Genomic DNA, 16,071 nt, shown 5'->3' with positions numbered 1-16,071 from the left:
ATATATATATATATATATATATATATATAAATATATAAAATAATGAAACAACCACATTTGCGCTATTCGCACTATCCTAGGAACCAAGTATTAGTCATATAAACATTCTCGCGAATAGGAAAGATAATAGTCTCATTGGAAAAGGCAATCGATCGCGAAATTATGCGAACGTACCTGTTGATGATGTGCTGGTACGAGCGGGCGTAATTACTCTCATTATCGAGTCAGCGTAGTAGGAATGCAGATACACGTGGGCGCGAGTGGAAAGAATAGAAAAAGGAAGAAGAGGCGCGTTCGTCGGTCTTGACGTATTTATCAATAAGTTTATTAATGACACTAGCGGCAGAATACTGGATACCCGATTGGACGCAAGGCTATATAATTACTCGAATGAACTCTACACGAATGAACGCAAATTTCTTGGTCGCTAAGCGTGGGCTCCTTCTTTGGCAACCCTAATCGAGGCGAGCTCTCCTCTGAAATCATTATGGCAGAACTAATTCGAAATTGAAGGATTAGTGGAGCTTTCCTTTTACATTGTTGTCGGATATCTGTCACGTTAATTAGAGGGTATAAAAGAAAATGTTGAAAGTAAAAGTTTATGAAGTTTATCTGTTTCTTGTTTTACGAATAAAATGAATTTTATTTTGTATTCTAAAAACAAGAATTTACTAGGATTTACACAGTATAGCTCTTAGAAAACGTAAGAAAATGTGAACAGTTTACAGTTAGCTATGTCGTTTATGGGGTTATGCGATTGGAGTTAGGTTCTATTCTAAAGAAATATTTTAGAAATGTGTTTTTAAAATCTGTCTTCATAAATAATAGCAAAACTAAATCTTGTTTTTAAATTTGTATTAATACGTGCGAGGATTTTCTTTCTAATCTTCTAGGTACGACGCATAGCTACAGTAGCTCATTCTACTAACTCGTTCCCTCACCGTTAACTTTTTCATTTGTCTTGCTTCACACTTTTCTTGTCCTCACAACGTTTTATAACAATGTTAACAATATACGGATAAAATATATAGTCTTTATTTTTGATACGCCAGTGTCAGATATCAGTTGTTGCTTTTCGTTAAAATAAATATATCATTATTAGATGCTTTTTCGAACATACCAATCGGTATTCTTATAATTTTCTAGTCTTCAACCTGAACCTCAAGATGTAGCTTGAAAATAGAAAACGTAGTACAATTTGAAAAATTTGAGCGCGAAAATTGTGACCTTGATCTATGTGTCGTACCAAGCTTTCAGGGGGTATTCTGGTCTAGAGACATGAACTCTAGAGGCATGAATTTCGGGCGATTTTTGAAGCTCTGTACAAGCGAAACAAAAAATATTTTTGCTATCCTCCTTTTTAGCATTTGTTTATTGATATTTCGAGATTACGTAAAAAATTCACTGAAAAAAAAACTCAATATCTAAAAAGTTATGAGCTGGCAAAGTGGGTGCTACCAAAAAAATGGGGTGTCGTGGCGTGCACGATATCAACTTTTCTGGTCATTTGAAACAAAAAAAAACGAACAGATTCTTAATTAGTATGGATGCCGCTATCGTCTGAATCTTGGAAAAGTCAATACAACATTTTTTCACAAAATGACGGCCGTTTGAAAAAAAATTTCTTATTTCGCACGTTTTTTTGACAATTCCGAACGTTAAAAAATATATATAAGGGATATTCAGACAAAAATTTAAAATAAATCTGTTCATTAGAACTTGAGATATCGTGTACGCCAACTCGAAAAAAGTAGTCTCGAGAAAAACGCGTTTAAAGTTTTGAGACAAGAAGAAGATCTGTTTTACTCGGAAGAAGATTAAAAAGGAAATACCCAACAGACCTCACAGAGGACATAACTTAACATATAAACACTCACCGCACTAAAGAAATAAATCAATCAAATTCGAAGATCGTATCCCACTGGGACTAGCCATTCACATGTTATATTATTATACCACTAAGCTACAGTATGTTACAAAATGTCCTACTGGACAAATTGTACAATGTAAATAAATAAATAAAAGTTTACTCGGACGTCTACCGTTTACTGTTCATTTGTTCTGGTCGGACCGAAGCAGATGCTGCGTCACAAAAATGGCTGTAACTCATAAAATAATTGAAATTTTGAAAAATCCTTTTAAGGGCATATTCTTGAATGTCTAAACTTTGGAAATATGAAAAAGAATTTTTCGATTGTTTCAAATTTCTGGACCAGAATATCCCCTTAAAATATATCACACTCGATTGTATTATTTATCAATTATTAAAGTAAATTATTAACGTTAAAGTATATACATCATATTTTTAAGAAAAATTATGTTAATTTAATTATCAAAAACTTCATTCCAATGTGCTTGCGTAGAAAACAGCATTAAAAATCAGCGTCTGAATTCTGCCATAAGGAGAAACAGCTCAGCGCAGAATTCAGCTATACCTAAGAGATTATGAAAATATAAATATCGAAAAAGGAAACAGAAAGCAGAGTAAAAGAGTTTTATTCGTATTTTAATATTTTTCAGGTTGCATACCAATGTATTCGATTTTTAAATATTATTCATTTTCCTTTTATTCTTTCAGGTGAGTATCCCTTTTGGTAACGTTGAAAATCTACATTGATCACACACGTGCACGACCTTCTGAGTAAGTGTAATTTTTATTCTTTCTTATAATTTTAGTTTTTAAAGATAAAATTAATAAAATTTAAATTTAAAAATAGAAAATATGCTCCTTCATAAATTAATTGTGACCTTGGTGAAGGTCAGGCAAACAGTTAGAACTATAGTAAGTGACGATAATTCTTCAGGTAGTCTAGAACTTTCTCCAAAGAACCTTTCCTTCCTCCTTTGACTTGTAAAATTCATTAAAGCATGTTTATTGCAAGTTCACGAGTAAGTTATGCTCGTTTCAAAGCGTATGTAAATGAGGAAATTAGGATGCGTTTGACAGAATTTCGTTGTGGCAAGTATTGAAAATATTAACCAGTGAAAAGAAAATGATGCACAAAAATCGCGGTAAAATAAACAATGTCATAATAATTATAATTGAATAATTCGCGCATTCAAACTTGTTTTAAAATATTCAAAGTTCTGTATTCTCTTGTGAAGCTACTACTTCTCTTTGATGTGAAAGAAAAAGCGGCAAAAATAAACATTTTGAGCAGAAGCAAACAATCGGTTGAACAAGTTTCTGTTTCATATTACGCGTTATTACGTAACACTGCGTAATATAAATATGCATCTTAAAGAAACATAACGAACGAAGTTGTAACAGCGAATGAATTGAATTTATGGGGCAAACGTTAGCCTAGTGATCTTGAAAGGGCTCGTACACAGCTTCAGACACGGCCGACGAAGAGGAACAAGGCATTCTTTGATCGTATTCGCGTGGACATACGTCGAGACTAACGCACTTTTTCCAAGATACGTCCACGTACAGACATACCTCTTCTTTTTTTTTTTTTTTTAAAGCAATCTGGTTTTAGTTGCAAGTTTGTTTCAAATTATCAATACTTTCTTTTACAATCTCTTTAATGAAAGCCGAAACATATCGAATCTTCTTTCGTTATTTATCGTAATTGTTACACCAAGTAATATTTTGCATCTCGAAATCTGCGATAAAATATAAGGAGATGTACTTTATGGAAAAGAATCTTTTTTATCAGAAAACAATTTCAAACGCGTATTGCGAAATGTAATTTGTACGCTACAGTACGATAAGCTTGTACAATACCGGAAGATCGAACACGGAAACCATATCTGCCGGCACCGCCTCCTTATTAATGAAATCGTATGATCAACCAAGCCCAGCTTTGGTACGACCGGTACTTATACGATATAAAAATTAATTCCATCTTGTTAAACGACCCACGAAGTAGTCGAAGCTTCTGTCTTCTAGAGTGATATCGATGCACCTGCGTTTCACTCTTGCTCTTTCATTTCTCTTACCCTCTGCTACATCCTACGAGACGAAAACACCATCTGTGAATCCATATCGTCGCTCAAAGTAGTCGAATATTCATAGGATATTTTGGAATTGTTTCCACGAGATGCAAGCTGAATTCTGTCAATTTATCATCATAGCTATATTGCTATATCACTAAGCTATAATATTTTACCAAATGTCCTACTGGACAAATTGTAAAATGTAAATAAATAAATAATAAAAAAAAATTTATCATTGTCACATAATATAACGTTTTATTTATAAAGTATAACAAAGTTCGTTTCTTTCTAGTGTCTTTTAGTTCCAGGGTTTATCACAGAATATTTAGCTTGCCTTTCATACTTCGTTTTACATTGCTAATTAGCTTGCTATCTATCTATAGTAATTTTTTCAAAAGACGACCTTCATTTTTTTCAAAAACGTGGTATTCTGAATCTACGTATTTCAATTTACTTAATATGCGCGAATCGATAAATGCATATACGTGCATATGTGTATGCGCGAGTACCATTAAGATTTATGAATAATGAATATGCATAAATCTCAGCGGCATAGTAAACAGCGTTTGTACGAGTGGAAATCTACTCTATAGCAGTTTCATGCGTGACATATTCAAACGGAATCTTGCTTCTTCATCGCACACGTGAAATGTCTTGACTGACAATCGAGCGTTTTATCCGTTCAACGAAACTGTATGGCGATGTTTATAGAAAGCTCGTAAATTCACGTATCAATCTTGATCGCCTGTCTTCGCTATTCTATTTTAACCCAATTACACCGACGATATTCCATCCCTCTGTCACAGCCACGTATCTCAAGACGAGACACCGCGACAACCGCAACGTAAATCCTCTGCCTTTACGACGACGGTCTTCAAAACCGTCATCGTTCGTGTTTTTTCACACCGATGTCCCTAATGGTTCTTTCGGCGTCTAGCCATCAATGTCGTAGCCTCGTGATTCACGACTAGGCCCAGACAAGCAACGTAACGTCGCGGTCGCGTTGCCAAACGCTCGAATGAGAAACACAGGCAGGTGATCTCATCGCGGAAGTACCAGCGAAGATTTTGTATTCCGAACCGTGTGGGCTCTATAAAACTAACCGTGCCCACGCGGCCTGTCCATTACGTGCGGCGTCGTCCACCGTCAGATACTCATCGTCACGTAGCCAAGCCACCTGTGCCACCATGAATATCCCATAAAATCGCCTTTTGCTTTTCTTTCGAGCTTGCCGCTCTGGGAGTGTCAGCCTTCGCAGTTTCTGATTCTCGGTTCGTGTTCTCGCGAAACAAAAGACACCCATGGACGTCTTGTCTTAAGATAGGTCTTGGAGAGTGGTGTAAGTAAGGCTGGGACCACACGAGCCTTGCAACGACGTCCGTTGCGTGACACGCGTTGTGCAAACACGTTGCTTCCACGAACAACGCAGGTTCGATAATATGTGGATTTCTTTTCTCATCGATTTTCCTTCTACGTTTATTTTCGATCAATTTATTCAGCGTATCTTTCCAATCTTTTTCATCCTGGCGAATAAGAGAGAAGCTCTCCACCGTGAGCTAGCGGACCTCGACGTCCTGCGACTGCTATGCCTACTATTTTCTTCGTAGAATGGACCAACGTCAATTCGAAACTGACTAGCCTGAACTCGTTCGTGATATCTTCTCACACGTGCGAATTCGTTCGTGTGACTACATAATACTTTGCAAGTATTGCAAGAAGCAATGGCAGTGAATTCAAAACACGTAACGAACCGTTATGGAGCTTGAAAAAATCGAACGATCAGCGTGTCTTTGTCAGTTACATAGCTACGGCTCCACTATTTGGCGCGTAAAAATAAATGAGTTCGTTATCTTCTTCTTCCTCGAACAGTTCGTCAACTGCTTGAATTCGATATTGCTGCCCGATACATACGTCAGTGATTTGAGAAAGGCAGTTCGCATCGAATCGTCTTATACCGAAGAATATAAAGAATGAATATAACAATCGTAAATTTTGAATAGAAATGCACAATATGCGCGTGCAGTAGAAAGATATAAATGCGTGTACGTATTTCAGCGTTCATGGATTTCACCCTACGCGGTCAGTCGATGTCCCTAAACGCCGCGTAGTTTGAGGAAGCATCGTACGTATATATATCGCCGTATATCGGAGTCCATACACGAGCGACATGCATCACTGTCAACGCTATGTAACTTGTAACATGCGTAACTTTTTCCCAAACGCATTTATGTTAAAACAGACGTTAGATTTCGTAGACGTACGTTCTGTATCGTATTAATTCGTGTAGCAAGCCACACGACATTTGTAGGACGCGCGTCACGCGCGCACGCATTTGTACAGGATGTTCCTCCGACGATTTCGTCCGCAAACGTTTTCGGACTTCTTTATTGCCAATCATTGCTAATGCAAAACGCTTCCTTTGCGTATCTTCTTTCGCGTATTTTGCATTTCGTAGACGATGTTACCCCGGTAGTTCTGTCTGGAAGGATCTTCGAATTTCTTTATTGTCGACTATTGTTATTACAAAAGGGCTTCTTTTTTGGAATATCAGTGTAAAGAAGATTATTTTGTAGCTTCTATCGCACCCCGAAGACAATTCATATTTGAAAAAAATTGTTTTTATTGAGTGTCATAACGCGATAAAGAACGAAGTGGTAGATGGAAGGATCTATCGCCGCCTCCAACAGTAAATAAAATATAGAAATATCAGTATTGTCGCGTTCTGAAATATTTGCAAGTAATTACAGTAAATTTAATTATTTAAATTATAGTATCAGATAGAGATAGAGATACGGTAGGAGCTGTCGGTTATCCCAGCAGTAAATATTGTGGATATACATTTACCTGTGAGACACAAGCCAGTACATTGTCTGTATTGTCAACGTATGATCGTCAGTTGATCTTTATGCTGTACACCAACATGTGAAAACATAAGCGTAGTCGGTTTTATCAATTCAGAGGAGACGCGGAACATTGCCCGATTACGCAATGGTGAAACCATAACTGAAAAGCGGTGTCTTGCGCGATTGCTAAATCAACGATTTGTCACATTAAAAGACGAACGTGCAAAATTTCGAGGAAGAAGATATCTGCACAAGTGATGTTCCCAAGCATTCTGAAGCATTCACAGCATCACAGATAGTCATCGGATGGTACAGAGCACATCGTCAACGAGATACTCCTGAGGAATTATTAATTTTAACAAAGATACGCAATCCAGCAGCTCGAGAAGATCGCACGAACAAAGATGATTCAAACACGTGTACGTAATACATGGAATATGTACAAACATCAGAATTGTTCATGCAGAATGTAGTTAAACGTGAGTCGTTCGATTATCTAAAAAATTCGATTACATTCGAACTGAATTATTTAGTTCGGATAATCGGGATTCTACTATATTATGATATAAATTACAAGAAAATTTTAAATCTCCAACGATGTATTTATATACTTTTACGTATCCCCTCTCCTTCAGGAAAGGCTCATGGATACGCCACTGGCTGTACATCCGTACAACTCTATACGTACGTACTACTTCTACGCGCGTACGAAACAACGTACGTTACAACGGGCGTCGTTGCGACGTTCGTGTGGCCGCAGCCTAAAGGTTCCTCTGGAGAACGTTCGCCGAGCGAACAGGTTCAGATTTCGGAAAAAATCCTTTCGATTTATGCTCATTGACGGCGACTGCCGGCTTCGTGAAACAGAATAGACGGAGAGGCGTGGCCGTGGGATTCACGATGCTTGCCGAGAAAACGGCTGATATTTATTAGGTAGCTGAGACCGATCGAACACTCTTACGTCGATACTTGAACGATGTGTCGAGGATTTTTAAATTCTGATGTTTGTCGTACGCTCGATACGGTACGAGGATTGCGAGATAGTGTTAATGGTTTAGGATTATTTGACGAAAGAATCGTAGTCGAAATGATATTGCAAGAGAAAAATATTTCTCATTCAAAATATATTTGAATATATATTGAATCAAAAGTATCGCGATATTTTCTGTGATTTGTTGAATCGTAGTCAGCGACAGTGTAGCTCTTTAAAAGTCTACGATAATACGAATGAAATTTTTGCATGTGTACTATGAACTATCAATTAAGAACGACTTTGCACAATGCTGATTTGTTAAATAACAATCGTAGAAGATAATGCGTTCAAGTTACTCGAGTATCTAAACAAATTTCCAACCAAGATTTTAGTTATAAATATATCACGACTAAATCATTCAACCATTTAACATTTTCTCTACTGATTTGTCTCAACGACTGAAGAACTTGCAACTTTCTCCACCTCTTTATCTTACAATCGAAACTTTATAAATATCAAACAATATTTAATCGTTGTTTCAAATAAAATTGTATTTACGTATCTAGTAGTTTGAATAACACTACTAAAGGGTAAACTTGCCTTGAAGACCAGCGAACAGTATTCTCGTCGGTATCAATGGAGCTCAATGAATCACCGAGCCATTAAGTTACTCGCTCTCTCACTGGCGCGGCGGATAGGTGAGCGGCACAATGTAAATGCCGATTTTTCTCTTTTTTATGCTTGATTACAACAAGTGTTTGCTCACGCAATGTGCGAGGGCTTTAACCCGGAGAGTAGACGGCCACGTAGGCAGATGAAAGATGCGGTGCACGTTACACGAACGTCGCCCTCATCTAGGTGACGATTCATGAATCTCAGAATAAATCGCGCGAGAGTAATATGCGGCCACATAAACGCCACACTAAATTGTGCGCTATAAATCGTTGTATTTAGCAAAAGCTGTTATAATAACATAGCCTGGAAGCATGCGTATCTATGCGTTAGAACGGTGTTCCCGATAAAAAGTAACTACGAGGATGGTGAATGGGTGTAGTCGAGAGTTAATCGGTGTAATAAAACTTAAGTTTAATCAGAGAAAATAATTAGACGGTGCGGTGTACGTATAATTTATAATTCAACGGACGAGTAGCAAAATTTCTGTAAAAACTTTGCGCGTTGCAAATGTGATAGAAATTTTTGAAAGCTGGAAATTATTACGTTCGCTTTTGGAATTTATTTTTCTTTCGAAAATGATCAATGAAATTCTTAAGAGAAGTTGACTGGATTTAGGAGACAGCGATGCAGGAGGATAAATATTTTTTATTTACTTGTGACCAGAATAAAACCACCTGTTTGACAGGTGAATGCGTGTGCAATGACCGTCGTTTCTCCGTTACCGTGAATGATACAAAGCGATCAGTCTCTCGTTAATTGAATGCAACGATGCTCGTCGTGTTGCGTTGGCTGCACAAATGCACAGTGGGTGTTTCATTGTGAGAGCTTTATGAATTTATCTCAGGTGGTCCATGACATGGTCAAGGAAACTGCAAGGTGCTGGATGCATGGATACGCGGACTGAAAGAATACGGGAAGAGACTTGATTGGATAATTAATGAACCGTGCGAGCTTGGTCGCTGGAGGGAGCGTGTTTATTGGTTCGTTACGAGTACATCGTTGACAAGCGTAATAGCCACTTTATCTGCGAAAACTGGACGTTCTTCCATGGTATTAACTCGATTACCGTGTACAAAGCGTTCACAAAACATACCTGTACACTGCTATTAAAAAGCTAGGGGCATCTCTTTACGTCAAATTAAAATGAGGCGCAAATCTCCAAACACTTCTCAGTTTCTCGCCGAGAATTTAATATTACATTAAACTTCTTGCAAGTGTAAAATCTCGTTCTATTGAGTTTCTAATATAATAGGATACTTATCGAATTTCCATGCAAATTCGTATTTTTATAAAGCTTCGTGTTTCATCCGTTGAATATTATAACTAGTACTATACTTTCGATATCTTGTATATTTTTGCAATTTAAAGTTTCTCAAAAATGCATAGAAATCTACGGTGTGGTTATAATAGATTGTTTAAAACGACGCAGATTTTTATCTGTTTTATCTGCGCTTTGATATAAGGTAGCAAAAAGTGTATATAGTAAAGAGACACGTAATTTGATTGAAAAAAAAAAAGAAAAAGCCGAGTTGATCTCCGCATTTGCTCTATATCTTTGTTTTAAGAAAGAAAATTCATCGCGATGTCTGATTATATCCTTCTTAATAAAGATTGCTATGACGTATATTTTTCTACTGCCGAAGTAGCTGAATTATCCAGAACAGTTTCACGTGTCTGCAGATTTTCAGCACAAATAAGATTTACTTCTCATGACTGGACCAAGTAAAATAGATTAAAGCTTCATTAGGAGAAATTAAATAGTTTCGAATCGCATCGAATTTAAAGTTTCCATGTTCTAAGATACTTGATACAGTGGAATACGTTTGTACTCGTACAACATCGTTGGATAATGAATAATCGCACTGACAAGAATTCTTACGCAAAGTGAGCTGCACGTAATAATGGTCGGCTGCGTGAACGCAAGTCTCAAAGAAGGTAAGTCCATTGTCGGTAGAGTGGCTCAAACGAAATAAATCGGGCGGTTTGAATACGATAGGGAACGGGGCCGTAAGTTACAGTGAATTAAACCATTCTTCATATCGTGACATATTTTACATCCTGCTATCATAACGTCGGTTAATCATTGCTCAGCCAGGTGTAATTTATTGTTACGCTGGCAAAAATGCGAACGCCATAACGGTACGAGTGTATTTTTCCTTTGTAAAGTATGGTTCCGAGTACCGCCTAACTATGCTAATTTCAATCGTAACTCACATACGGTACAATTACGAATGTATTCATTCATAAAATTGATTCAGTGTTAACAACAGAGGAATATGGAGGGCAGATAAAGTGATGTATGCGTTGGTGCCTTATCTTTACTTCCTCTTCGCTCTGCCTTTTACTTCTTTCGTGTCAAACCGATTCCGCGTGTTCGGCATCAGAAACGTCGAATATTTGTCATTTGAAGATATCTGCATTTAGACACCGTGTATATTGGTCTATTTTTATTATTGAACGAATTCGAGGAGCAGGATTCACCGACGAATAATGCGACTTTAAATGAATTTATTTTACCTTCGATCGTTCTTTCATCTACCCAACTTTATCTACTCTGTATCGATCATTTTCATTTACGGAGAAGTATTAACCTACTTATACCGAAAAGCTATTAGTTTAGCAGATATCTTAACTTCAGTTCGTCGAATTTAACCGCTTCGCATCTTTCCTTCTCTTTCGCTCGTTAAACTTGACAAATGGAAGTTGAAGTATCTGATAAACCGATGGTCTTTCGATACAAATAGGCTAATAGCTTCTCCCGGGGAGAATATCCAGCTGGATGAACCAATCTTACAAAAACGATACGGCGCTATTTAAAAAGATGCTTTCAGCATCTGAAAAAATCAGATTTAATATCTCGAAACGTACAAAGCATCGAAGGATCAAGTTATCTAACATTCGTCCTATCAGGCACGTCGAATACGATCAATTCAAACGCCTTTTGACAAAGTTTTTCTTACTGACTCGTCCCGTATATCTAAACTCATGAAGTTATAATCATTTAGAGCGAACAATTTTGGCTACGATCATGGCTATTGAATCTTCGCATCTCCAACGCTCAAGGTCTCCTTAAAATCTTTCGCGATCCCGTTCGCTAATGGTTAAAGAACAAAAGAGAAAAAACAGACGTCTAGTCCAGCGCGCAATCAACGCTCGATAAAGGTTTATCGCAGCGAACGCGAAGCTCGTGTATTTTTTCGTCTATGTTAAACGGCTGATGGAACTGTTGCGAGCCGTGTCGCATTCCAGCCGGTTCCTCAGCAGCTCAGCTGAAATTCTCGGCAGCCTAGATGCCGGAAGCGAAATCCGAGCGGTACGCTCGTGAGCGCGTAATTAACGGGAGTTCCTGAACAGCGAGAGAATACGTAGTATGTAAGTGCTGGCGGTCGATATCTCGCGACCTCTCTCGGCCGACCGCCATCGGATCCGCGCTCAACATCGCACAGTCATACAGAAGCGAAAAGAAGAACCGAGTCTTACGAAACGAGATCCTGGCAACCGCATTCGTAATGCACCGAGCATTAAAGGCAGTTTATAAATATGCAACGAATGTACACACGTGTACCTGAGCGAGAAAAAACGATCGATCAATATTTATGCGAACACGCGGTTGCGTTTGGCCATCGAGCGGGTTAATTCGAATGTCATCGGAGGATGAAAAAAAAAGTCCTTCTTTAGACGCGGTCCTTATTGTAATTCTTCATTTACGATCGTTACTTAAATATAATTAGGATCCTGATGATCATTCGAATGCACACGGGATGATTCTAACAATTGGGTTAAACGATAAAAAAAAAAAAATATGTAAGTGATCCAATATCGTTTAGTGAGATATGGATATATTTTATTTTTTCACAAATTTTTAAGAAAGTACTTAATTTCATTATTAAACGTTTTAACGATAGCATCTTAGCACATCTCGGTGATTGTTTAAATACGAGTATCGAACAACTAAACGATATTTTAGGAACAGGCAAGAAACGTTTAAAGAATACTTGGAAAGTAACGGCGAAACTATAAGACTAACTATAATATTCTTTTTAGAACGGAATTCTACTAGAATTCTTTTTTCCAACGGAGAAAGTTAAAAGAGCGATAGTTAGGTTGAAATGTTTTACCTCCTTGCAAGCATTAGAAAACGTATTTATCTTTGCACTAGTGCGAAATACATCATCTTCTTATCTAACAGCTAAACAATCGATAACAAGGCACCGCAGTGCTCGGTACGACCTACTTTTCTAATATCAACACTGAACGTTTTAAACGGGAAGCTTACTCAGTGGCTACGTGCCTTTACTGACTGAAATAATTCTTTTTTTTTACGTAGCTTGGAAAACTAATTGCGATTTTATAAACTTTATTCGGTATTTATATATTGTACGATCTCAGTGTTGCGATAATTTACGAAATAATGCGATTACTTTACGATTTATAGAGTTACGCCGCTTGCAGATATTATAGTATATTCCACGATCAAGAAAAAAGATTTTTCTAACAAAAGAGGAATAGCGTTAGAATTGTTATTACATTTTCTAATTCTTTTTTCAACACTATACATATCCACAAGAAAATACACGAACTTCTAACGATAATACACGTACTGAATACTTTTGCAATTTGCTAGAATCTCTGGAAATAGAAAGTGTGCACATACTTGCATTACTCCACACAATATAGTATATCAATGAAGATAAACCAGATATCACACTGCAAAGTCTATTCTTCCTCGTCTCGTGCAATTGCTCTCATTGAATGAATTTATCAATAACGTTATCGAAACTTCAAAAGTATCACGCGTCTTATCGATTATCAGAAATATCTTAACGTTTTGTTATCACGTTCCATTATTACATATATCCGAACGTGCCAAAGATACTGTTCTCGAAATTTATTCCCTTAAAATCTATTACCATTTTCATCGTTTGTTCCTCGTAAGGAGGAAACATTTTCGTATCCTTCGTATCCTTCTCTTCCTGGTCGCAATGAAAAAGCTGCGGCGCCTGGATCGGACCACGAGACGTATTGTTTACGCGCGCGTGGCGTAACCCTAAGGAGTGCGCAGAGCTTTTAAAGCAGGAAGGGGGCGAGGAAAAACGGGAGCATCGGATCCCACGACAGATCCTCTCCGATCCAGAGAGACAAGCGAGTCGCGTATACACCCACGTGCGCCGGTCGACGAGGTACGGAGAAGAGATTCGGGTTTCCCGCATGAAGGAGGAGGACGCGAGCCGCGAGACGAAGAAGAAGAGGAAAAGAGGAGAGGGCAAAGGCGGCTAATGGTAATGGTAGCAAGTCAGTGTCTCTCGGTCCGCCGTCGAAGCCGGTACATATTCACCTCGTCGTGGTCCACGTATGCACTCGGTCGCTTTTTCCTCGCGGTTTCGCGATATTTCGAAAGAGGGTCTCGATCGATCGTGTCCTCTCTCCGCTTGCAAGCGTTCACCTTTCGAAGAGGAACCGGCGGTCTCGTCGATCGACCGAGGACGGGTTCTTCGATCGAGTAGCTCTTTTTCTCTTCCGGTCAGCGAGCTCTCCCTTTCGCGATCTCTCCCCGTTGGAACCTTTCGATCCGACCTTTGGCGCCGTGGCTCTTCTCGCCCCTATGAATCTTTCATCGGCGCTCCCTGGCTGAAAGTGTCGACGGCCCTGTGAGTCGAAATCCTCGCCGATTTTTACGCGTAACAGGAGCGTCTCTCGTGGACACCGCTGGAGATCGCACGACGGCCCCCGAGGGAATGCGCGCAAGAAACGGCCACCGCCTGGAACGAGATTTCGTAGATCCGCGCAACCTCCTTTCTTGGTTGCCGTAAAAAAGAAAAGAAAAGAAAAGAAAAGAAAAAAAGAAACTAGCATGATTTATGAGTCGCGTCAATCGCCGCGGCTGATCCACGCCGCCAACTAACACGCGTCCGTCGCTCGTTCCTCGAATCGAATATTGGACCGATGGTTGCCATCTTCGCGCTATCTGTGCTCTGACGAACGAGGAATCGGCCAAGAGACTCGATAAGTGATTACAAAGTCGAAATGAACCTGTTCTCGTGGTACGGTTGAGGATCAAACGCGCTGTTACTTTCGAGGTTCCGTTGCCAGGTAGCGTTATTAGAAACTGATATTCCGATAGTATTTAGTAGTTAGATGGTAACAAGTTGAGTGATATATTTTATTAAAACGAGAGGTGATCAAATTAGAATTATTTAACGAATGTAAAAGCTTGTCGAAGAATGTCACGGGGTTCGATTATTAAAGACTCTTGCAACGAGCAAGTGGATAAACTCAAACGTGGTCGCGAAGTCGAAGCTACTTCGTAAAGATAAGTCTACGAATAATTTGCAATAAGTTAGAACGATAAATAATAATGGAAGAACGTCGTGAACGATAGTTACGGAAAAGCCAGTGCCTTAATAGTATTTCTTCTCGCAATAAATCAGTGAACGAACATAGTGATAAATTCAAGTTAATGATTGTTAAACTATTTTCAAAGCAAACCTATTTGATAAAAGATCTCGAAACAACTTGACTTCGAAGACAACGCAGACAACGATCGCGGAGTTACATTTGTCCTTCGAATCGCCGTCGCAAGTGCAATTACGAGAGAAACCTGCCTGTTGAAGAAATTATTATTATTATTATCAGTGACTCGGGTTAGGCCAGGATTTTGCTTCGCGACGACGCAATATACGAAGACAAACGCTGATCGTAAATCTGAAATCGTGCTCACGAGCCTAATTAAAAAGCGAACTTGTCCATTGAAGAACGTCTCGAATTACCATGATCGAAGACACGTGTCTCAACAGTGATTTCTTTGCAACGAATCGATGAATGCACTCAGGTTATCGTTATCGCGTTAGTTATATTTACTTCTTAAACCGTCCTCGCAAGTCCGGCTTATTTACGAAAAAATTCCTCCGACGAATACCATCAAACGATTCGCGATCGACGAAATAATCAACGAACAATAATCGCAAACTTGAATCTATTTTTAAATCACCCTCGTAATTTTCTAACGAAAATCCGCTTACCCTAGAACATCTCGAGTTAACGATATCAAGAGCGAATTAATATCTCAACAGTGTTGGCGTCCGCCACGAATTAACGAACAAATCGAGACGGTGATCTCACAACTCCATCGAAATCGCGTCGAATCGCTATCGAAATTTTCGCGCTGCTTGCAACGAGCCAGCGTGCAAACTCGAGCGTTAATAGCAAAATAAAAAGTCACTCGAATCGTCGTTACAACTTGTATCCAAGAAATCAGCAAACTATCAGAAACTGTGAAAATATCGAGAGAGAAATATCAGCAAGATCAATCGTACCAGCCGAAATCGCGTCAAAAGAGAAGATCCATCGCGCGTTCAGCAAGCGCACCCTTGTTCTCCAGTCCGCTTATCAAGGTCGACATTCTCGAAGCCGATCCATTGCTCGGAGATGACAGCGTGATGATAGAGGCGCGGAGGAACGTGCCGGTGCTTCCTGTGAGCATGGGGTAGAAATGTACCCCGGAAGGTCAGCGTGGACCCGGGGCGTCCTGGCCCTCGGAGTAGGGGCCCTGTTTCTGCTGGCATGGCGGATCGACACGGCCGGCGACGCGTTGTCTACGTCCACGCCGATCGATTCGGACAGGAACTATTTCAGCGTGGC

General features: G+C 39.1%; 1 protein-coding gene across 4 annotated transcripts in view; it reads left to right on the top strand.

Annotated features, from left to right (window-relative positions):
* The window catches only part of LOC100748549 (laminin subunit alpha-1), a 204,407-nt gene that overhangs the window by 134,778 nt on the left and 53,558 nt on the right, over window positions 1–16,071 (top strand). The window contains exon 1 of one of the 4 annotated variants that reach the window (XM_012392434.3): window positions 13,712–16,071. The exons of the other annotated variants lie outside the window; for them this stretch is intronic. Within the exon in view, the coding sequence (XP_012247857.1) occupies window positions 15,994–16,071 (78 nt within the window). The 5' untranslated portion in view covers window positions 13,712–15,993. Of the gene's footprint in view, window positions 1–13,711 lie in introns of those variants that run through there. 4 annotated transcript variants of the gene reach the window in all.

This window comes from Bombus impatiens, unplaced genomic scaffold (assembly GCF_000188095.3).
Source record: "Bombus impatiens unplaced genomic scaffold, BIMP_2.2 scf_1445, whole genome shotgun sequence".
In the NCBI taxonomy this organism is placed as follows: Eukaryota; Metazoa; Arthropoda; class Insecta; order Hymenoptera; family Apidae; genus Bombus; species Bombus impatiens.
This window is presented reverse-complemented; position numbering and strand designations above follow the sequence as displayed.